The 22,248-nt window shown below is 39.6% G+C and overlaps 2 protein-coding genes across 5 annotated transcripts; both read right to left on the reverse strand.

Annotated features, from left to right (window-relative positions):
* Positions 1 to 227: 227 nt before the first annotated feature.
* LOC115374800 (uncharacterized) lies at positions 228 to 3,121 on the reverse strand. Its single transcript, XM_030073929.1, has 3 exons — positions 3,004 to 3,121; positions 464 to 1,984; positions 228 to 317 (listed from the first exon to the last, which is right to left on the reverse strand). Exons 2-3 carry the CDS (start codon positions 1,295 to 1,297, stop codon positions 228 to 230), a joined length of 924 nt encoding a protein of 307 aa, XP_029929789.1. The 5' UTR covers positions 1,298 to 1,984; positions 3,004 to 3,121.
* Positions 3,122 to 3,479: 358 nt separating this feature from the next.
* buc (bucky ball) lies at positions 3,480 to 20,894 on the reverse strand. 4 transcript variants are annotated; one of them, XM_030075472.1, is made up of 13 exons: positions 20,797 to 20,893; positions 20,285 to 20,344; positions 18,643 to 18,804; positions 17,110 to 17,273; positions 15,858 to 16,065; positions 15,101 to 15,318; positions 12,969 to 13,082; positions 12,114 to 12,257; positions 11,484 to 11,962; positions 10,573 to 10,754; positions 10,118 to 10,225; positions 7,824 to 7,934; positions 5,854 to 7,100 (listed from the first exon to the last, which is right to left on the reverse strand). In XM_030075472.1, the coding sequence occupies exons 2-13, from the start codon at positions 20,289 to 20,291 to the stop codon at positions 7,069 to 7,071; spliced, it is 1,929 nt and encodes a 642-aa protein (XP_029931332.1). In that variant the 5' UTR covers positions 20,292 to 20,344; positions 20,797 to 20,893; the 3' UTR covers positions 5,854 to 7,068. The 4 variants fall into 4 exon arrangements, with proteins under 4 accessions (XP_029931335.1, XP_029931332.1, XP_029931334.1 ...); XM_030075475.1 differs by lacking the exons at positions 5,854 to 7,100; positions 7,824 to 7,934 and adding an exon at positions 3,480 to 3,523 and having other exon boundaries at positions 20,797 to 20,894; XM_030075474.1 differs by lacking the exon at positions 10,118 to 10,225 and having other exon boundaries at positions 20,797 to 20,894.
* Between the last annotated feature and the right edge of the window lie 1,354 nt (positions 20,895 to 22,248).

A 22,248-nucleotide genomic window follows, 5' to 3' on the forward strand; every position in this document is an offset into this window, starting at 1 on the left:
CAAACTCAACGTGCATTGTGCTAACACCTGAAAACCATACAGCTGAGAAAATTCCTCCGTCTCTAATGCAATAGAGTGGGAAAGTGCTGGTTAGCTTCTTAGCTTGTGGTTTCATACATGTCTTATGAGATTATAACTTAGGATGCAGGATATTTACAGCAGGAATGGAAGAAGCAGAGTAGTTAATAATAATGATACTTCCTCTCCTCTTGAGTCTCTGTCTGAGGTCATACTTTACAGAGGTGGAGGTAGACAGTGAGGACAGCCCCCGTCAGCCACAACTGATCATGGTGAACGGCTTGGATGAACACATCAGGCTGTGCAAAACGATGCATATCAGAAAGAAAATAGCTAGGCACAACATGAATACCGTGCAAACTCTGGTCCACATCTTGGAGGACCTCTTCTCCTCCTCCATTCCTCCTTCATCCCACCCCTCCTCTCTCCTCCTGTCCTTGCATACCACCATCTCCTCATCTACACACACCCTCTCACCCTGGACACCCCACATCCTTGAGTTTCTATCCCGAGACAGAGAAGCTAGGTCAGAAAGGGCTAATACAGGTCCTCTGGCTGGGTCTCTATGATGGTTTCCATCAACACTGATGCACGCTGGCAGCATGGATTCAGAGCTGTTGTTGGGTAGAATTCTTATGAACGCAGGTGTGAACTCAGGGATTAGCAGCGGTGTTGCTGCTGCTGGAACAACAGCAGACAGTTTCTCCTCATCATCAGGGAGACTATTGACAGACATGCCGTGAGCAAGTACAGTGACACACCGACACCAGGGACAGATGATAGTTTTCTGACTGGTTACAATAGTTTTGAGACTGGCCTGTTCCTCAGTTTGGTGGGCGCTGATCTCAGTCCTGTCGCTCTGACTGATTCTTGGCATACTGAAGCTCACTAGCATGTCCGCTTGATCAGCACCAGCCACGTTTGGATCAGTCATTCCTTCTCTTTGGTTGGTCAAGACTTGAACCTCTGCCCTGGTCTTCCCAGCTGTCTCCCTTCGCCCCACAGTGTTCATATTCACCTCTGTGGAGTTATTTTGGACTGGAGCTTCTCTGTAGAGGCAGTTGAGCTCAGGCTCTCCTCTTCCATTAGTCCATGAGTTTTGTTCCATGTTGGGTCTGTTCATCTGGTCTCTGTTGACATAAGCATGCCTGAACATGACCAGGTGACTCAGGCAGACGGAGCAGCAGGTATGCTGGCAGGCCAGTCGCTTGGCCCTGCGTCTCCAGCTGTACTCATTGAGACAGATCTGACACTCCATGTTGCTGTTGTTCCCCTCCATGGGAATTTAAGTCAGTATATCTGTTGGGTGTAATTCCTCCTGTAGTTTGCTGGCTCTTTATGTAGCCAGGTTTAGTTGTGCAATCTTTGAGTGATGGTGAAAATTTTATAATCTCCAGTAGAGACTTGGCATTTTTATTACAAATATCCTATGAATGACATCCAGAGCTACTAAAATAAAATAGTTTTTGGCTTTAGAAAGGTCATTTGTACACTGTTAAGCAGCTGCTTGCTAAACCTAAACTAGCCTCTGCTTAGTAGTGTGCAGATCAGTTGTGGTGTGGTTAGCTGACCAGATACTCTAGTTATCAAGCAAACAACAATGAATTGATTTGATAAATGATCAGTTACCAATCAAAACCAGCAAAGAAATGAACCATGTCTATTGAATTCTGTTGAGATGCTCAGGTTTTACACTGAGAAGGCAGTCAGCTGTTCATAGCCACTGCTGCCACAGACCTGTGGCCATCCAAGATGGTCATCAGAGAGTACTTTCTGTCGACTGAAAAGCCTTGACTGCAGCTTGGTCTCCTGACTCAGAGAGCAAGATCGGATTTGTCCAGAGATGAACTGATCACTGAGGATCAATTTAGAGTCAGATCTTCTGTGCTGTTGCTCCTACAGTTGATGTTGGGTTAATGATTGTACAGATCAGATTAATTATAATCCATTCAAGGTTTTGATGACCCTGCAAGAGAGAAAACAGCTATTAGTCAAGACCAGGTTGAAGTGAGTAGCTTAATGGCAGGTTCCCTCTCTGGTCTATGAACAGTGTGGGTGACGTAAGTGCAGTGTTGAATTTCCAACACTCTTTCCAGGACTGTCACACAGCTATGTAAGATGAAGACCAGGCATCTGAATCACACTGGGGCTCTGTAGTTGGTTCTTGATAGGTTTACAGCCCAAAAACATTATGTTTCCCCTATTTCAGTGGTTTTCAGAGTGGGGTTTCAGGACCCCAAGGGGGTCCTTGAGAGGCTTCCAGGGGGGTCCTCAGCAAAATGAGGAATTGTGTAATTTCACTGTAGTTTAATTCACTAGAAAGTGATACAGTGTTGAAAATGTATGAGGGATCATTTTAACATTTTCTTATTTCTGGTTCTCACCACCGTTTGACAGTGTATACTGTAGTGTGAACAAACAATGTAACCCTTTGAAACCTGTGTAACCAGTTTGTCAGACATCTGCACGGATTCCTATTGAGGCGATCGTCTACAAGTTCTTATTTTGATGCAAAAGAGTTCAGATGCAACCTGCTGAGGCTGTATTTTCAAGACTAGATCCTCAAGAGTAGATCCTCACAAAAATGTTGCTCTTGCTTATATTCAGACAGTAGTTATAATTAAAATAGCTTTGAGGATTTATTTGTGACTACAAATTGCAAAACTCCTATTGCTGTTGTCGACTATCATATGAAACCAACAGTCTGAGCTCAGGCAGGTGAATATAAACCAAGGAAACAGGAACAAAGTCTGCAGTTTTCCCAGGCTGCTTAGCATAATACTCAACTAGGTACAGTGTGAAGTTGTTTTACCCTAACCCATAGTTAACATGCACATGATTCTATAAAGGTATGCTGATTTGAATTTCATGTTCTGCTACCAATGCCACCTATGGTGCATCAAGAGAAGTGGATGAGACACCCTTTCTGGCTTCAGTATGTAAGTCAGTGGGTCCCAGTCAGGGAAACAGATCCAGCACTCTTACCGTTGTTCATGCAGTGTGTCCTCTGGCTGTCCAACACCAAAACACTCCAGAGCTGGAGGAGGTCCAGAGGCAGAGGCATCCAACAGGTTTTGTCCCAGCCTGTCAGATCTGCCTCGCCTTAAATAATAAGCACTAGTGGGAGTTTCCATTCCAAAGGTACTGCAAGTGTGACAACACAACTCCAATTGGCTGAATCCCTGTTTGCCTCCATTTCTTGCATCGGCAAGAAAAACAGAGCGTTAGAAGTAACCAGTAGCCCACAATTTTACATGAAAGCATCAGTCCAGAATAAAAAAATAAAAAAAAATCTTAGGAGTCATACCCAGGAGTCATTACCCAAAGCTTTCGGACCACAAATGAGCACACATTCACAAGAGATTTATAGAAAATATTCTGTATTTATTCCATTTACATTTTTATTACTTTTAGATTTTAAAAGAGGTCATATTTTAAAAACAGGAGCTGTCTTGTATGTAGAGTGTGGTCGGTGTTCAGTATCTTTGGTTCCTTCCATTTCCACCTGAAAGAAGAGCACATACACCGGGTTCACACGTGTGACAGTCTGGAGAAAAGCGTCAAAACAAACTTCTCTCTGAGTGTCACTTGCAGATAAGTAAATGATGTGCTCTGTATTCCTGATACTGGCAGGAACTGCTGCTGTTTCAAAGTACATGTCAATGAATTTACAACAGGCTGTAAACTGCTGACTGCTTCCATAAACCGTGTGTGTGTGTGTGTGTGTGTGTGTGTGCTAAATCAGTTTAAAAACATAAAACGTGCAAGTTAATAAATGTTCCGCTTCCAATATAGAGCATACATACCTTGACCTCTTTCTGTTAAATTGTTATGTATCGGTCACTGAGATTGCTTGACTGATGTTTGTGTTTATAACTTTCAGCTCGTGTTTTGTGTTTTCCTGCTTGCCTGTATAGTCATACATGACGCACAGGTTCCAAAATGGAAACAATGGAAATATTTAATGTATTGGACCACTATTCCTAGGTTGAAATCTCTTTTGGGCAAGGCAAGAAAAAAATGGTTTGAATATATGTTAACAGCTATAAATCATTAGTATCAAGCCCAACATTATTTAACCAATAAAAATTCAAGCCAACAGTACCAATGACTACCGATGACATAGTTGCAGATTAAAAAGTTTAACTGATTGATGTTATAATGTTAGTTAGTAGGGAAACATGTTTTATCAAGTTAGAATTTAAGTTTCTGTTTAAATGCATTTCCAATTTGTGAATAAGGAGCAACCAACTTTGGTTTTCCATCTAAATCAATGAACATCAGTGGCCATGTATTGATGTAATCTGCAATTTTTATTTGAGATTTTACTGCATGCAAGTACTTAAATAAACAGAATTTGAAGGTAGTATCCTGAAAATAGAATAGAATTTTGATGTCAACCCAGCATCACTGATCACATTTAAATATATAATTGGAAAAATTTGTTTGTTTTTGTTCACTAATATTATGGTAGTTTTTTTGTGTAAGCAAATTTGCTTTGGAATGGAACCCTGGAGTAAAAATTGATTTATGGTTTCAGAGTGTGCTGAGTAGCAAAAGAGAATTCTAGTTTTTCACAACTTGTGTTCAAAGGACAGGAATGTTAAGCTTGCAGAAATGCATGTTTGAATATCAGCAGGTCCAATGGTCTAGTTACGACCTTTAACATCGCTTTTTCTCTGATTTATCTTGTATCTACTGGATCTGGATCTAACTGGTGACATATACATTCCTTAAGAAAAGGACCATACCAGTGAGTTTGCATGTGATAATGTATGTACTGAATGTTTCTGTTAATCTTTTTCCTAAAGCAAGCAGCTGCAATATAGATCTGTCTGTCTGTCTCTCTCTCTCTCTCTGCTGATGACTCTGTCTTCCAAACCCTTTAGCAAGCACTGTTCAGTTTTGATTTTCACTCAGGTTTTGATTCATTTCCTGCTGTGGAGGAGATTTCCCTCCCTGTGTCCACACCAGATACCAGAAAAGATATGAATTCGATCCTTTAGTTATTGTACTGATAAACCATCCTAATGACAACACACTGCAGCACACACATTTGGCAGCAGAATGGGACGTTGTGATGAAACAGGCCCTCTGCTGGCCAGTTGTGTAAACTTCATGTAAGCTTGGTGTGTAATTTTACATTCTTTAATTTAGAGAAAATTTAGAGTGTTTTGAAGATAAACAGCTTAACAAAAATATTTGTTAAAACAAACTCATTTTGAAACTATTAAATACTGAATTGGATTTATAATAGGGTCTTGGCCAATGATGTCCTCTTCATGTAGGTTTAATTTCTTTTAAAAGTGGAAGTATTTCATCATGCACAAGTGCCTGCAAGTTGTTTAGTCTTGGCTTTAAGTTTCTGCACACATGGTATTTCTAACATGCCAAGGTTAACACTGTCAGGGGTTAAGCCTTTTCATATAGGCCTAAGATATGCAGTTGTGTTCCTTTATTCAGAAAACCCTGTGACAGCAAAAGAATGAAATGAAATTTAACAGCAAAAGGACATTCCATTGCATTCACTTATATATAGACAACAGGTTTGAGTAGGGTCATCCTGATTGGCTGAGCTTCTACATGCAAATTTCAGTGTTTTAACATTATCCCAGAGTTTGTGGGTCATACAACATTCATTCAGAGCCGATGAGCAGTACCATCTTGGAGGCATGCACTCCTTTATATTAGACAGATGACAAACACATTTGTAATTGGGCAGTGCAAGGACTTTAATGGCACACAACACCACACAAGTCTGACAAATTTCCATCTTAACATGACACATGATTGATGATAATTAAAATGTCACAACTTAAAGAAAAGTACTGGTTAATGTAACAGCTGAAAACAATTCTTCAACACTTTTTTTTTTTTTTTTTTTTTTTTTTAAGTTGAAACAGTATGGAAACCAAGTGCAGTCATGGATAAGTGGGCCTACAAGTAGCATGCTCCTTCAGGGAAAGTCTCACTGCCTATTAAAACTAGGAGTGTTCTGTTCAGGTGATCTGGGTCTACACCTCCCAGACCCAGTCCAGCACACACACACACTGGGAGAGGAGGCAGCGAGATACTGAAGAAGCATTTCAGCAATGTAAACATTCAAGGCATTCAATAGAAAAGGAAGAAGTGTCAGGTTGTCATTATCTTTTTTTAAAAATTGTGAAAACGTATCAGGTTTTGGACGTATCTTTCATTTTAAAACAAACTATTAGCACTCTCAGCCTGACATCTCCAGTGAATGCTGTACTGCCAGTTAAAACTAGGACGAGCTCTGTTCACATAAACTGGATCTACACCTCCCAGACCCAGTCAAGTGTGCAGCCACTCAGGAGGCAGTCAGACACTGACTGAAAAAAAGCCATCTTTTGACATTCAGTACGGTACAGCATTTCCCACAAAATTCATATTTAAAAGTGGGTGTGTGTGCTGACCAAGAAACCAGCTGTCAGATGGTTGGCTTAAACTGACAGGGGAAATTTGATTATTAATTCTAGAACAGTATTGAGAAGCAGATAGACAATGTTGAACGACTGCTTTCAGGTTGTCCATAAAAACAATGCTTTCTTAGATAATAAAAACTTGACTCATCTTTTACCAATCCACAATTTCTTAAGCAATTAGGATAAATAAGGGAAATCATGTGGAATTGGCACCAAAAACACAAGCATTTCTTGGGATCCAAGGATCATCTAAAGACACATCATGTAAAATCAGTATGGCGAACATTTACCCAGAAACCTGATTCAACCTGGTGTCCAATGCCTGTACAAAGCTAAGGGAAGACATTCACTTCAACTTGTTGAGATACATCCTGCAACATGGGTTAAAACAGTGGACATTCAGGATCTCTTCTTTTTACTGCAAGCCATTTACTGGTTGCATACTATCTCCATTAACACCAATACCTTCCATCATTAGTGTCTATCAAGTTAGAAGAATGTGTGTTGTGTGCATTACATAGTGCATAGTGCAAGTGAATTTATATATTAGATCTTAGTTAGGCAATATATTATAAATATAAATAATATATTGGGGTGGTGCAAATACTCAATATCTTGTGCTTCTTCTCGTTGTGGACCCTGTTGAGTAAGAGACAGATCAGTTTGGGCTGTGAAAGTTGCCAGTCTGTACAAACAGGTTCAAATCTACAGAGAAATTGAGATCTTCATTACCCATGATTATTATAGGGTGGGTGTTGTAATGTTTTAATTGTGTGATGGAGTAGAGGTGCAGAGGCACAGTGACCAGAACTGGCAAAGCCATTTCCTTTTATGAAAGTCCATTACAGATGCAGTGGCTCTATCATAGACCGCTAGCTTTTTGTCTGACTTATTTAGACTCATTAAGCCTTTGTACACAAATCTGTGAAGCTTATATGGTCGTTAATGGGGTTACACAGGTGTCAACTACAGTGTGTAGGTTTTAGCCCTTTAGCCCTTAGCCCTTTCAGAGTTTAGGATTACACCTACAGCATTTCTACATTGTCTTGTGGGCCCTGAAGCTCTAATCACTGCAGTCTGTATGATACTGTAGAGAATTTCTGACAATTAGATATAGATTTGACAGTCACAGTAGAGAGAAACAGAAAAGGCAGGACAGAGAGGGGGGATTACATGCAGCAAGGGGCCTGAGGTTGGATTCGAACCCAGGACGCTGTGATCAGGACTCAGCCTTGTTACATGGTACACATTTATCCGGTGAGCCACCGGAGTGCCCCATTTCTGCATGCTTCAATTTTATGGAACTATACGTAGGCATAACTTACCAGCTCACCATATGTGTTAACAAGTTTGTGTCAGTACCTCTGCTCCTGTAACTATTGGAGACCTCATTCTCCTGGTAATCATGGTACGTCCTCCTGGGCCTCTGCTGGAATGAAGCTTTGCAGGCAGGCCTGTTATGCTGGAGGCACTCTAGTGAGAGAATGAGGGGGAGGGATCGCTTCAAATAGGAGACATAACAGTTGGAAGCATATCATAATTCTAATTCACTTCTACTGGCATGTTAAAGGGATAGTTCTCCCATTTTTTCCAGACACTGGCTGGATGCTCCAGATGCTAAACGTTTTTGTAGCCCTTTCCAGCTCTGTGCTTCACTACAATGCTTCTTCTAAGGTCCTGTGAGAGTTGTGCTCGAGGCATAGTTCACAACAAGAAAACTTTAACAGACTTAGTGTACTGGCAAGACACCGCTACAACCTCATTTCCAGTCTCATCACCTAAATTTCTTTGATTTAGTTTTCTTCATTTCTTTTTCTAGTTTTAGGACTTGTGTGAAAATCTGATCATGTTTTATGTCTCATTTATGCAGAGATAGATAGATACATATCTTTGCCAGCTACCTTTTAGAACTCAAGAGAAATTACTGTTTCATTCTCCATTATGCATACAAATTATGCATAGAAATGTGATGCCAAATTCAAGCAATCTATTTCTGTGGTGGCCACTGCTGCCATCATCTGGATGGATAAAAAAAAAAATTGCAAAAAAAAAAAAAATGCAAAATGGATGAACTATCCCTTTAAGTTATGGAAAGTATTGTAAATACACAATTTTGGTCTGTAGGTACTTGAATAACACACTTACTGTAATACAAGATCATTTAAGTTATGCAACATGAATGTGTGGTACACCCTTTTTAAGTGTTATATATTTTGAGCATTTTCATCCTGTTACCTACACAGTAATATATGTATATACTTATACAGAACCATAATCCGGCCTTTACAATGTGTTTCCATCGGTTAGTACATTGGAATAAGACCACTGTAAAGTGGATTGAGTGGATTCACCCTGGTATTTGTTCACTTATAGTAAATCTTTTCCACCCAGAATAAGGATTAATTGAACCCTAACAGTGACATCCAGAAGTGTCTCCTCAACAGCATCAAGTGAATGCTCCACCCAGAGAGAGCTGAACTAACACATAATGGTTGCACTTGCTGCCCATCTACCCCACAACCCGTTTTCTACCGCCATTAGAAATGTAGCGGAGAGTGGGGTAAGTAGTGCCAATTTTTACTTAAAGTGCCTTTAAAGCGAGGGAATTAAAGTAATGCCTCCAACTAAAATATGCACATATAGTTTAGGATGTTGTGCATCCCTGGGAACAATCACTTTGGATCTTATATAAACTGTTTGAGAAATATAGCTTTCGAAAAAAAAGTGGTTTTGTGGCACAACTTGCCCCCGGTGCGAGGTAAATTGTGCCATTAGAGAGAATACACTGGGGTAAATTGTGCCATTGATAATTGAAGTAAAACAGATCATTTTAATCTCACAAATGATAATGCTATATAAAAGCAAAACAAATTCAATACAAAATTATTTATTTAACATTTATTTATTATTTTAACAAGATCACAGGCCACTTTTCTATAACAAGGCCTAGCGCCACATGAACACATACCCAGAACAAAATAAAAATGCCAAAATGAGCACCTGCAAATCATCTTCATCTGAATCTGAACAGTTTTAGTGATCAAAGGTAAAAAGACAATGTACAATAACAATAAAATACAATAAAGTAATATATAGTATATAATCACAAGAAGTGCCACTGGCACAAATTACCTCAAGCCCACTATTTTGAAAAAAAATGCATCCCCCAGCTGTTTTGAGCTAACATCATGCTAACTGTATAGACTCATGGTGTAGCTTACTAAAGTACTAAAACCTGTGGGAACTGTTTTCTATAATTGCTCAAACACAGCAATCAAAAAACCTTGATCATAGAAATTTTACTTTGGAGGGCAAAAAAATGTTTTTTGAACTTAAATGTGCTTACCTCTCAAGCCATGTGTCTCCCTTCTTTGCAGGATGAGTGAAATGGATGCCTCTTCAAAAATATGTGGTCACATGACCAACTTCTTCTATGGTTTTCTAGATAACAGGGGTGGCACTACTTGCCCCTTGGCACAAATTACCCCACTCTCCCCTAAGTATAGTCACATTGCAGCTTTAAGTCATTTTGTTGTGAGATGTACTACTGCTGATTTCTAAACTTTCACTTTGAATAATCAATGCATATGCTATTACTGCAGCAGTAGCTGATTACTAATGCTGCACCAAAATCTAAAAAGTTGGTCATTTCTCACCTTCATCTGTCCCACAATAAGGTCTTGATGACCTGAGCTTATATTTCAGACCACAGCTTCCTCCGCTGTTTGGTGCTACTGCTGCTGGTCGTTCTAGCCAGGGTTTGTCTACAGTGAAAGCAGTAAACATAACCAGTTCCTGTTGTACTGGCATTAAATTTTTTAAACAAGCCCAAACATACAGTCTTGTAATCTTAATCTGTAGATACTTATCTAACAGGAAGAGAAACCTTACAAAATAAGTTGCTTGCCGTTCTGTAGAGAATATGTATAGTGGAGGTTTCGTTTCTGCCTCTTTTCAGAGCAAAGTGATCAGTTAAGACAGTGTATGGTCTGGTCAGTGACCATAAGCTAAAATAGACCAGGAGAGAGAGGAACTCACTGCTGTCCCCTCTGACACCAAGGTATCAGTGTGAGTACTTATAAGTGACTTGACAAACTCTCAAATCTCTTACCATTATGATTCCTGGATGGGGGATTTCTTTGTCCTCTCCCTTTATATTTGTTACTTTTTCTTGTTGCTTGGGCAGGAGGACAGCGGTCTGGGCCTTGGCCATTGCCATGCTCCGCCTGCTCTTTGTGCACCACCATCTCCCCCACTGCATCATGTTCCTCATAGTTGCACGTCTTTCTGGACCTTTTCAGATGAATTGTCTAGTCAGCTTTGTAATCATTTAAATGACTTAGCTACAAGGAGATGCCAAACAGAACCACATAATGACTAGAGCCTTGACATCACCCTCAAGCAAAGGTGTGGACATCGCAAACAATGTGCATTTAAAACATCAAGGTAGCCACAAAAAATGACCAGCTCACAGTAGCAAATGGTTGATATAGCTGACTAAAACTATGTTTAATCCCTACTCCCATATTCGATGAGGCAGATGGCCACCTACTCAAAGCCAGGTTCTGCTCTAGGTTTTTCCCTCCCCATTGTCACCATTTTCTTGATCATAAGTTGATGGGTTGAGCAAAAATCTGTTGGGTCTGTAAAGCACCTTGAGATAACTTATGATTTGATGCTATAACAATAAAATTGAGTTAAATATTCCTTTCCCATATTTAAGCACCCCTATGGCCTCCTTAAAAAGCAATGTGTTTGATTTTACTGTCCTGTAAGATAAAATAATAATCTGGAGAAGTTGATAAGGTTTCTTCTGATCAATAATAGATCACTTTGCTAGGTGCTGAGACTGCTGGCTTTGAAAACTCATTTCCCCACTCATTTCAGTTTTCCCATTTTTCTTTTTTCCTAATTTATGTATACTGTTTGCTCCAGTTAATATTCTCTATAACCAAATACCCATCAGTGAAGGTATAACTTAAGTTTCCCTGAGGACAATTGCAAGTAAAAAAGTAGCAGTACCTTCTCTTAGGATATAGGTGGAAGGGAGGGAGATAAGGAGTAGGGCAGGCATGTGGTGAGGATCTTGCAGTGGAGTAGCTGTAGACATGATGTGGCACTTCTGCTCCTTCAGTAACCACCTCCTCTGCTTCATCTGATCTGTCCTGATACTCATTCTGCATACTCCCTCCTTTCCCTCCTCCAAAAGGCATCCTTTCATTGGTTCTCCCCAGGCTCTTACCACAGCAAACGCAAGTCTGCAGACACATCTTGGAAAGTTTAGTGGCTAATGGACTGCAGTCATTCTTCCCAGAACCCTCCCATGTCTCTCCATTTGTGGCCATTTTCCCACCACTTATATATATTGGTTCACTGGACACGACCTCTCCACCTCCAATTATGGAGTCATTTTCAAGATTATCAATGTCTGAGAAAAGCTCATCCCTGGATGACAGCTCATCCATGGATGGGGTCAGGATGCTCTGGCGCCTTGTGGTTACCTGTGGACAAGACCAAGATAAAAGCATAACGTGTTTGTGTACCAAGAACTTTATTGCATGACATCTTCGAGTACCACTGACACAGTAGCCAATACTGAGATGACTATTTTTACACTTTATACCAATTGAAATGCTACTTTATTCTTGTTACCTGTACTGTTGGATATGGGTAGTAGCTGTAGTATGCTGAGTGACTGCTGGCCACAGACATGTAGTTCTGAGGGAATACAGTGGTGGAGGTAGAGGGGTCAATTAACCACAGGGGCTGGTCCTGCTGCAACATGCCTGTGGTCACCTGGGGTGAAGTCAAAGACAACTTCAGCAGTAATGGGAAAAAAGCTGATTGATGGAGAACTCAATCAAAAAAAAAAAAAAAACTTTCTTAAAATGCAGTTTTGTTGATTCAATTGTGTAATACTGTATTATGCATAATGCAAGTATTTATATCAGGGTCAGTAATTCTAGAGAACTTCCATCTAATCTGAATTAAAGAACCAGTGCTTAAAATTTACCACCCCACTACTGGCTCTACATCTACCCTGGAGGTGGTAGTACTCTATCAAGGTCTTAACATTTCAGATAAACATACTGGATCAGGCTGACATGGTATTTTTAAACAAGAGAAGTGCCACAGTAGGCGCAGATTATTCAAAGTGGAGCAAACTACCTTACATATTCCAGTTTTTGATGACAAGCGTACTGTTCTTTGAGGGATTTTGGTGAAACATCAAGTCTGGCCCTTTGGCCCAATTTCAGCGATGACCTAGCTGATTACTATTCATATTTCTGTATGTCTTTACACCGTATCTGTGTATTCATCTGTAAATTGCAAAAGTGTACTTCTGTTACTGTTACAGATGATCCCTATAATGCATACCCCATATTTTAATTAAATCTTAAAGTTTGAGAGTAGATTACAAATTGTATATACACTATACAAACAACCTTCTGTGCACCTGAAAATGTGTCCATCACTCTATAGGTGCACACCACCAAATCTACTCACCTTGTCACAGGGTAATCTCAGGATGCGATAGGGCAGGTCTTCCTCAGCCTCCACCCCTAGATTCCTTTTGCCATTCATCACCTCTAGTGCAACAGTATGGTGAAGCTTCTCAGCCTATTTTAGGTATAAGTTCTTTACATGAGCCAAACATGGATGACAAATGCAAGGTAAAACCAAAGTTAAGTAGGTCTTGAGTAAGTGTTGGGCCACCACAAGCCACCAGAACAGCTTCAATGCTCCCTGGCCCCCTTCTCCAAGTCTCTGGAACTCTAGAGGGATGGAGCTCCGTTCATCCAAAAGATACTGTGCATAGACAGGGATATTATACTAAGATCCAGTGCATAAAGCCTTCATTACGAAGACGTTCACTTTTGAGAGTTTGAGTAGCACTGGTCTTTGTGGTCAAAGCTTTGTTGTCAGATGACTCATTCTTCACCATATTCTGGACAAATCGATTTCCACCAGAAGAACAGTGATGACAGTGAGACCACTCCCATCTATCCTGATGGGAGTGATCTCTTCCAGAATAACATTGTCCCCCTCTACAGGACACAAGGGCTCACTGAATGGCTGATGTGTTAGACAGCACTCTCCACCACCGTCAAAGATCTTTTGGAGGAATGGTGTTCCATCCCTCTAGACTTAGACAATCTAAACCAAAAAGCATTCCAAGCTGTTCTGGTGACTTGTGGTGGTCCAACACCTTACTGAAACACCAATGTTGAGTTTTCCTTTAGGTTGTCACCCATCTATACATAAGAGTTGTCTTGGTAACCGAGAAACCTTACTTGCAATATTGACTTCAGAAGGCTGATTACATACACTTTAAAGGTCAAGATTTGTCAGAATGCCAGTTCCAGGATGCTACTGAGATTACAACCTGCTCAGCTAGCAGCATATGTCAATTCAAATATTGACATTTGTGGTTTAGTTTCTCTAGGTTTGCTCTTGATAAATCAGTAGGATCTTAACCTGCTTCTGGTAGTGCTCCTGATGCAAGCAAACAGCAGCATCCAAGATACACTACTCACAAAAAGTTAGGGATATTCGGCTTTCGGGTGAAATTTCAGGATGAACCTAAAATGCATTATAACCTTTACAGGTGAACTTAATGTGACCTTCTGTAAACTTTTGAATGCACATGTCCAACTGTTCAATGTTTCAGTACTTTTTGCACAAGTTGCTGTTCTCTAACAAGGAGCTTAACGGCAAAATTCACATCAGGTGTTTGATGCTCCAGCTCATCGAGGTCGTATCATTAGGGAATGGCTGCTGGAGACTGGGGTACCTCAAATGGAGTGGCCTGCACTTTCTCCAGACCTGAATCCCATAGAAAACCTATGGGATCAGCTGAGTCGCCGTGTAGAGGCTCGGAGCTCTGTACCCCAGAACCTCAATGTCAGAGTGGGATGCCATGCCTCAGCAGACAATAAGTCGACTTGTGAACAGCATGAGACGTCGTTGTCAAGCTGTAATTGATGCTCAAGGGCACATGACAAGTTATTGACACTGACATTTTTGTTGTGGTATATCCACCACTGTTGTTGGCTTTTGTTTCAAGAAATTGTTTGAGATGGAGTCCCTCCCATACAGCTCTTTTAAAGTCAAATTAAAAAAATGGCTGATCGAAAACCAAGCTTGTCAACACTAACCTCTGAACCTGAGCCCTCTGTAGCACATGGCCTAATCTTAATTTTACTTGCAGCGTTGTTGTTGTTGTTATTCTTGTTATTGATAATACGATTGTGAATATTGCTACTGTAATCTGTTGCTTTTAGGTATAGCCACAATCCTTCTGGCAGGAGGACTACCAATGGAAATTAGCCTTTTGGCTATAATTGGGTGCATTTACATTTTACTGTCTTTTAAAATGTTTATTAATGTACACTGTCCCTCTCTAACAAATAAAGGTTAAAGAAAGAAAGAATGAGGAAATCACCAGTGCATGCTTCTACTTAAATGCCCTACTTTCATGATATAATATCACTTTAGCGTCATCTTTTTATATTTTCCATAAATTTCACCCAAAAGCCAAATATCCCTAACTTTTTGTGAGTAGTGTATATGCAACTCTATTGGGAAAAAAAAAAAAGGTAGGTCAAGCTTTGATTTTTCATAATCTTTATGCTCACCAGACAAGGCATCTCACAGGAAAAGTGTACATCCTCATCTTCCCCATTGACTGAGGAGCTGTCGAGGGGTAAAATGCCAATTCCTGAGACCAGGGATTGGGTGTCATCCTGGGCTTTGTCGTGTGCCTCAGCTTTTAAGTCCCAGACGACCTTGCCCATATTGTTCAGAACAGATTCACTGTTCCTCGGTTCTTGAGCTGTGGAATCACTGGGCATGGCTGATGGCAGGGGATGAGAAAGAGTTTGATTAAGGATATGTTTGGGTAGCTGTCTCTCAGCAAGAGGTTGTAGCACTGGAGGAGCACAGAAAACCACAAAAAGCACAACTAGTTAATTTATCCCAAACAGTAATCCTTTCTTCAAACATGATTGCTCCGTTTGTGCATTTCACAGAGTAAATAATTTAATTAAAAGCATATCAAACCAAAGATGGGGAATTTCATTACCTTGTTTTACATTTTGGGCTGTCATGCATTGAAAACAAACTGATCAGGAAGGACACCAGTTTTTATAGCAGTTGTTTGGCTCCACAAACCTGCTACACTGGTGTGCCCATTAACTGGTCATTTTGTGCACAAAAAAAAAAAAAATCTTGCGAATGTTTGACATCTTGGCAAGGTTCTGACAGGCATTGTTACTCATTTACTTAATATTTCGTGGGTTTGTAAGAATTAGTAACATAGCAGCTTAAGTGTAATTTGACCTACTACTGAGGGCTGTCGGCACCTTCCCTTTCATCTTGCCCTTTGCTACTCACCCGTCTCAATTGTCTTTCCAGTGTCAAATGAAGACTGAGTCACGATTTTTGGGGGAAGAACCTCTGTATCAGGTGTGACTGGCTCCTTTCCTTCTTTTGCTGCAATATCACTGATTGCGAGTGCATCCAGACTGTCAGTCAGCTTGGTGAGAAGGTCACTCTGGTCTGTTTGGACCTCAGAGCTTGCCGTTTCCTTTGTCTGGCGGCTCTGTTGTTAGTTCAGCATCAGACAGCATGTAAGAAAACTACAGATGGAAATATCACAATTCGATATATTGCTGTGCAAAATGTGGCAATAAGTATTATTGGACAGAAGACTTAATTCGGATAGCTACATTTTATTCTGCTGTAAACAAGATGGACTGTCTGTCAATCTCTTCAGCAAAATTATATTATTTGCACTTTAAGATAAGATTAAGATTTTTTACATTCCAGCAAGCCAGCGCTGTAGCTAAAACGAGTAATGACAGCCTTCATAGAAACTTAGTCAAAAATACAATATTTGTCTTTGAAATGTAGTGGTGTAAAACGCATAAGTTTGCAAAAAAAGAAAAGAAAAAAGAAAACATGCATGCAAGTAAAGTGCAGATACTAAAACAATGTACTTAAGAACAGTAATCAAGTACATGTACTTTGTTACTGTCCACCACTGCTCCCATGTCTTCAATCCAAAAAGTCAAGCAGAAGAAGTCAAGCATGGCTTTATCCCCTTTAAACTTGTTTGAGTGAGGTAACAAGTGATCACATGAAAACTAATTGTTTTTGCACTAACATGAACAAATTCCAGCTACTCTTTTGTAATGACATTTATGTAATGTCACTGCTATTAATCCATTACTCCAGTTTCCAGTCTTGGTCCTCAGAACCCAGAGCCCTGCTAATTTTCATTCCACTTATCTAACCAGGGACTATTTTATACCTGGAATGCAATGTGAAAACAATTAACAGGAATTGTTACTAGAGCAATATGACAAGACAAAAAGATCTGAACATAAGGCCTCCTAGTGGCTCAACCAGTAGAGTGTGTAACATTAAAACTAAGTCCTTGTCACAGGAGCACAGGTTTTATTCTAACCTGGGCCTTTGACTGCATATCATCCTCTCTCCACCCTGCATGTCTTTCCTCTTTCTCTGAATTGTCTTTCTCAAGAAGAAATAAAAGACTTTGGACACTAGCTTTGAAAAATTTTGACAAATTAAGTGCAGTGAGTACAGAAAACTTGTATTGGGGTAATTCTAATTTCATACATACATGATGGTGCCTTAACTGAACACCATATGCAGAGGATGATGGGCGATGAGGGTTGAACATGTGTCTGTATTCCACAGGGTAAACTGGGGCCTGGGGTATCACATAACCTGGATATCCAGACATACATGGGTATGGAGCCATGTACTGACGCATATAAGGCAAACCTGGGTTTAGAGACACAAAAGGTACAGAACTCCATGTCCCATTCTTCAGTTATCAAGTCAACAATAAAGTGTATTTTGGTCCCACTGTAAGTCAGTCACAGAACAAATATGAAGGGATCGACTAGTGCAGTGTTCCCCAACCCAGTCCTCAAGGACCCCCTGTCCTGCAGGTTTTTGTTTCAGTTCTGCTCTTTCACACCTGATCCATTTAAGGGCTTCAAGCTGATTGGCTGAAGCAGATCTACCTGAACAGGGCGTGCAGGAAGATGTGTGGGCCTTAATTGGTCAGGTGTGCAAGAGCAGAGCTGAAACCAAAACCTGCAGGACAGGTGGTCCTTAAGGACTGGGCTGGGAACACAGCACTAATGCTTCACCACTCCTCTTATGAAGGAGTCCCAGATTTCCTGTTGTCTTGCATTTGTTCTTAAATGTTGTATGTTCTTGCCCTCTCATCTTTAAGAAATCTATCACACTAGCAACTGTGAAACTTACCAGTTGTAACTGGCAGTTAACAGGAACTCACACAGCTAACTTGTAATAACCATTATCAGTGTTTCTAGGGTGATTTGTCAAACTGTTAGCTGCTACATTGTCAACATACACATTACTTACACAAAAAAGCTGTTCATGTCATTGCTATCCTGTAGTTTTCTAAAAGGTAAACTAACAAAAATGATGTGGGTATCCTGAGAAAGTACAGGATAGTGTGCCATGCATGTCAGACTCCTACACTGGAAATCACCCATCACTGTCATTCAGCTGATTATTGGCCAATTTACTAATGGGGATCCAAGTAACCAAATCCAAGTCTAAAATGTAAATTTATCCATTCATGTACAGTCCCTGAATACTTTGCTTTTTGTATCGATTATGTTTATTTCTGCAAAACCAGAAAAATATCAACAGTTGTTGTTCCAGGCTCCTGATGGTGGAAAACAGGGTAATGAACCGGCCATCAGCTATCTTTGGTGGCAAGCAATTTCATCCTCAGAGTAAAACAGGTGATGACATCACAAGCCACCAGAGCTCAGCCAATAGCAGATGGACAGTTCAGTATCCTACTTTTCACCAGTAGATCTAAGACTTTACTTAGAATGGGTTTTGGTTACGTTAAGGATTCAATTAACTTATCTTGGAAAATTCAAAGAGTTACAGGATGCCTTTGTGGGTCACCCAGTAGAGCAAGTACTACATATCGACAAGGCTAGTGCTCGTTGCAGCAGCCACAGTTTGATTACCAACCAGGACCATTACTGCTTGTCGTCCCATCTCTCTGCTCTGTCTCTCTGTAGTGTCACCGCCCAGTGAAGCAGAAATGTTTAAAAAAAATAAAAATAAAAAAAAAAATTACATTACATCTTGCTCTTACCAGATGCAGGGTTGCCATAGGGATTCAAGTTCATATTCCATTGGTACATGTAGAAAGGCTGGCTGGGTGGTTGAACATAGAAAAATGGCCTTGTGCGGTTAAATACATAGTGGTGGTGGTGGGGGTGCCCTGATCCCAGAGAGTGAGTAGGATTGTTCATGTCTGCAACAAAAAGCAAAAAAAGAAATCTCCTACGTATCAACTGGACCAAGTGAATGAGCAAGAGACTAGGGGTCAGATGTATAAAAGCTGTGTACATACAGACACATGAAAATGCTATTTTAAACACAGGAGTCAGTATCAGGTGCATTCAACTTGAATATCTGATGATAGAGTATTTTCTGTTTTAACTGCAGCCCATATGATTGCAATTTGCAGGGGGATAGATGAGTTTTTATGCTGCTTTAACCACTGACCATATAAAATATCTAAAATAAAATAAAAAAAAAAAAAAAAAAAAAAAAAACATTAAAATGGACTAAGACAGTGAGTGACAGATGACAGTTTCTCAAGGCTCGGTGATGATGCAGTTTACTGCACACAGAGCTGAATTAAACAGTGACTTGTTGCCATGTCTGTCCACAGTGCTGTAATTTAATTTTGGCATCTTAAAATAGCAGTTAAGCTTTTGTTTTGTTGTAAATCATCACATCTCTTATGAGTCTGGATGACAAGGCATGAACTTGACATGTCACAAAGTGAAAATGTCTCACTTGATTGACTTATTAATGGACTAAAATATCTAGTCTACATTGGCACACTGAGGCTCTGATTTATTTTCAAAAATAAAAACGTTAAACATTTTTTCACAAATCGTGCCCTGCGGTAACTGAGTTTTAAATGTTTTACCTTAATGCCACATTTCTGTCATGTAAATATCATGGGCAATAAAATATTCATATTTGATCAGGGGAAACACCGATTTAAAACGAACAATGTTGAAATTCTCTCAGACACAGACAACGCTTTCTCATATTGTTGGCAATTTCCTCAAATGTTTCAAATTATTCCAATAGCTGCTGTCAAGTTTAGCTTGCACAGTGGCATTGGACTGCTTCCCTTTGCTCTACGCACTTGGAAAGGGAACTCCTGTGTCCTGTGGCGGGAATATGACGCAAGACATATGTTTGATACATTGTCCGGATTGTGCCCACATGCTGTCCATACCTTACTGAGATCTGAATTCAATGTGAATTCAGTTCAGTGATCTGGCTGATTGGATCCAATCCGAGCAAGATCTGATTTTGGAGCATAGGCTACAGACTTGATAGTTAATGCGTCCAGGCATGAATGGATGACAAAAGTCACATTGAAAAGACAAGTGTAACCATGGCAGATTCCCTTAGGCTGACTGCTACGAATACATTCATAGTTCTCATTAACTGCCTGCTGTTTTAAGTCATTGTTACTGTGTGCAACAGGGAGCGCAACCCAAATCAGACGATTCTATGAAATGTCAACAGCACCTAGATACCACTTAACACCTCAGCAGAACATAAAAGAAGAACAGAATGAAGAACAAAGGAGACTTTACCTGAAATATTTAAGACACTGCATATCAACAGTGTTAGTGGAGACAATCAAATTAGATGTCTTGAAAAAAGTTTGATTGGTCAGAACAAGTTGCATTATTCAGACTCACCTGCCATTGCTTGGTAAAAGGGGCAGAGAGACACTGCACAAGTTTTTGCACACCGCAGTACTGGAAGGAAAGAAGACATACATGTACACTACATGTAGTGAATGTAAGTGTTGAACAGCTCAAGCACTGGGGAGGCATTTCAGCCATGACCTGGACAGTTAAAAGTTAGTGGCCAAGTTTCTGTCATTTACAATAAGTGCCAAAACCCCCCAGCAAACTTTAATAAACTTGTGATTATCATCACGTGCAGCAACACTGGTTTTGTGATATTTTTAACAGTCAAATGTCTAATTAGCACCCAAAAAATTTTAGAGCGCTTATCTGTTGTGTAATGTGAGTTACATACTCTAAACTCCTCAGGCTCTCAACAAAACCAGTGCTTCAAATGAACACTAGTGCTCTCAGTGCTTAGATTAAGCAGGGCCCTTGGTGTTCTGGCTGCTAAATTGACGATCTAGGAAAACATTTTAAACAGGCTTTACCAGGCAGAGAGCTGCTGCCTCAAAACTTACTTGTGAGAAATGGTGCTGAGAGAGAAGTGGGGTTGAGGAGTGTGTGGTTGAATGGGAACAGCTCAGCTCCACCAGCTGCTTTCACATGTGGGCCAGGGCAACACAATCAGCTGATTACCTTCAGCTGGCAGGCTGGAGCACACAGAGGCTGGGACTGGGACTGCCTGCTGCCCCCAAAACATGGAAGGATGGGTCTCAATGCATGTTATATTCTTACACTTGTCTGCTGAAGAAACACGCCATTTTATTAAAGTGCAGAAGCTTTCACACTGACCTTTAGAGCACGGAGAGAGAGAGAGAGTTAAAGTTTAGTCCTGCATCCTGCTTGCCTTCACAATCTCCTCAACAAAATGAGAACCCCCCTGGAATAATTGTAATTGATTGCAATGATGGTCATTTTAGCATGTTCTTCCGTCTGATTTCATCTCACCATGATGCATCAGTGTTCAAGTATGACCTCTAAACAATTTCATCCTTTGAAACCTTAACTTGATTTCTTTCAAAAACATGGGGTGAAATTATTATTATTATTATTATTATTATTGTTATAAAATTGGCAAGAATTACTGAATGAATGAATGAATGAATGAATTAATAAATAAATAAATAAATAAATAAATGAAGAGTAAAAAAAAAAAAAGAAAGAAAAAGAAATTAAACCAAGACAATTGCCAGACAAATAGAAAAAAAAAATAGAACATTAGCATAAAAATAAGAACTTGCAAAGTGGCTAAAAAAAAAAAGGTTTTTAAAATTGAAAAGAATCTGTACTTATAATTATAGATGCAATAATTGCTCTTATTTTGCATTAATGGGATGTAAATGCTCATTTTCTCTTCCAAGTGTTTTCTAAAAAGCTTGCCAAAAAACACATCTGAAGTACAGCGTAGCTCTAATAATAATAATAACAATAATAAAGCTATGATTATTATTACAGTTAGTTATTATAATTATTATGATTATCATCAACTGTAATAACTATAATACATATTAAATTGTGTTTAAGGTGTTGTGCAGCAGAATTTTTCCTTGTTAAAGCATTATGGAGCTTGTGACAGGGCCACTTTACTGATGATGAGATAAGGCAACTTTTTTTTTTTTTTTTTTGTAAATCTTTATTTCGAGACAAAAACAAAGATAACAGTGTTGTGTACAAACAGATGAATCATCAAGCCACTAACACACAACACAGAACAAGAGAAATACATTTAATATAAGATAAACAAAAAAACAAAACAAAACAAAACAAAACAAAAAAAAAAAAACGCCACTTTATTACAATAAAGTCACACACAAACACTGAAGCCACTGCACACATGAACCGTTTTGGCAGCTTTCTTGTTTTGTGATGAAGAAGTAGTTGATAGATATTGTTCCATTTTCTTAATGAACACGAAGAACAAAGGTGTTTTGTTCGAAAATATGATATTTGTAAATATAGAATTTCACAAA

This window comes from Myripristis murdjan, chromosome 17, assembly GCF_902150065.1.
Source record: "Myripristis murdjan chromosome 17, fMyrMur1.1, whole genome shotgun sequence".
Classification (NCBI taxonomy): domain Eukaryota; kingdom Metazoa; phylum Chordata; class Actinopteri; order Holocentriformes; family Holocentridae; genus Myripristis; species Myripristis murdjan.

Excerpts from the sequence above, each read along its gene's own strand:
- LOC115374800 (XM_030073929.1), bottom strand. The coding sequence starts at position 1,297 with ATGGAGGGGAACAACAGCAACATGGAGTGTCAGATCTGTCTCAATGAG. Across the intron at positions 318-463 it reads GTGTAGATGAGGAGATGGTG|CCTGATGTGTTCATCCAAGC; the intron begins GTATGCAAGGAC and ends CGTTTTGCACAG.
- buc (XM_030075472.1), bottom strand. Across the intron at positions 11,963-12,113 it reads ACCCATATCCAACAGTACAG|GTAACCACAAGGCGCCAGAG; the intron begins GTAACAAGAATA and ends TCTTGTCCACAG. Across the intron at positions 7,935-10,117 it reads TTATTGTGGGACAGATGAAG|AGTGCCTCCAGCATAACAGG; the intron begins GTGAGAAATGAC and ends TTCTCTCACTAG.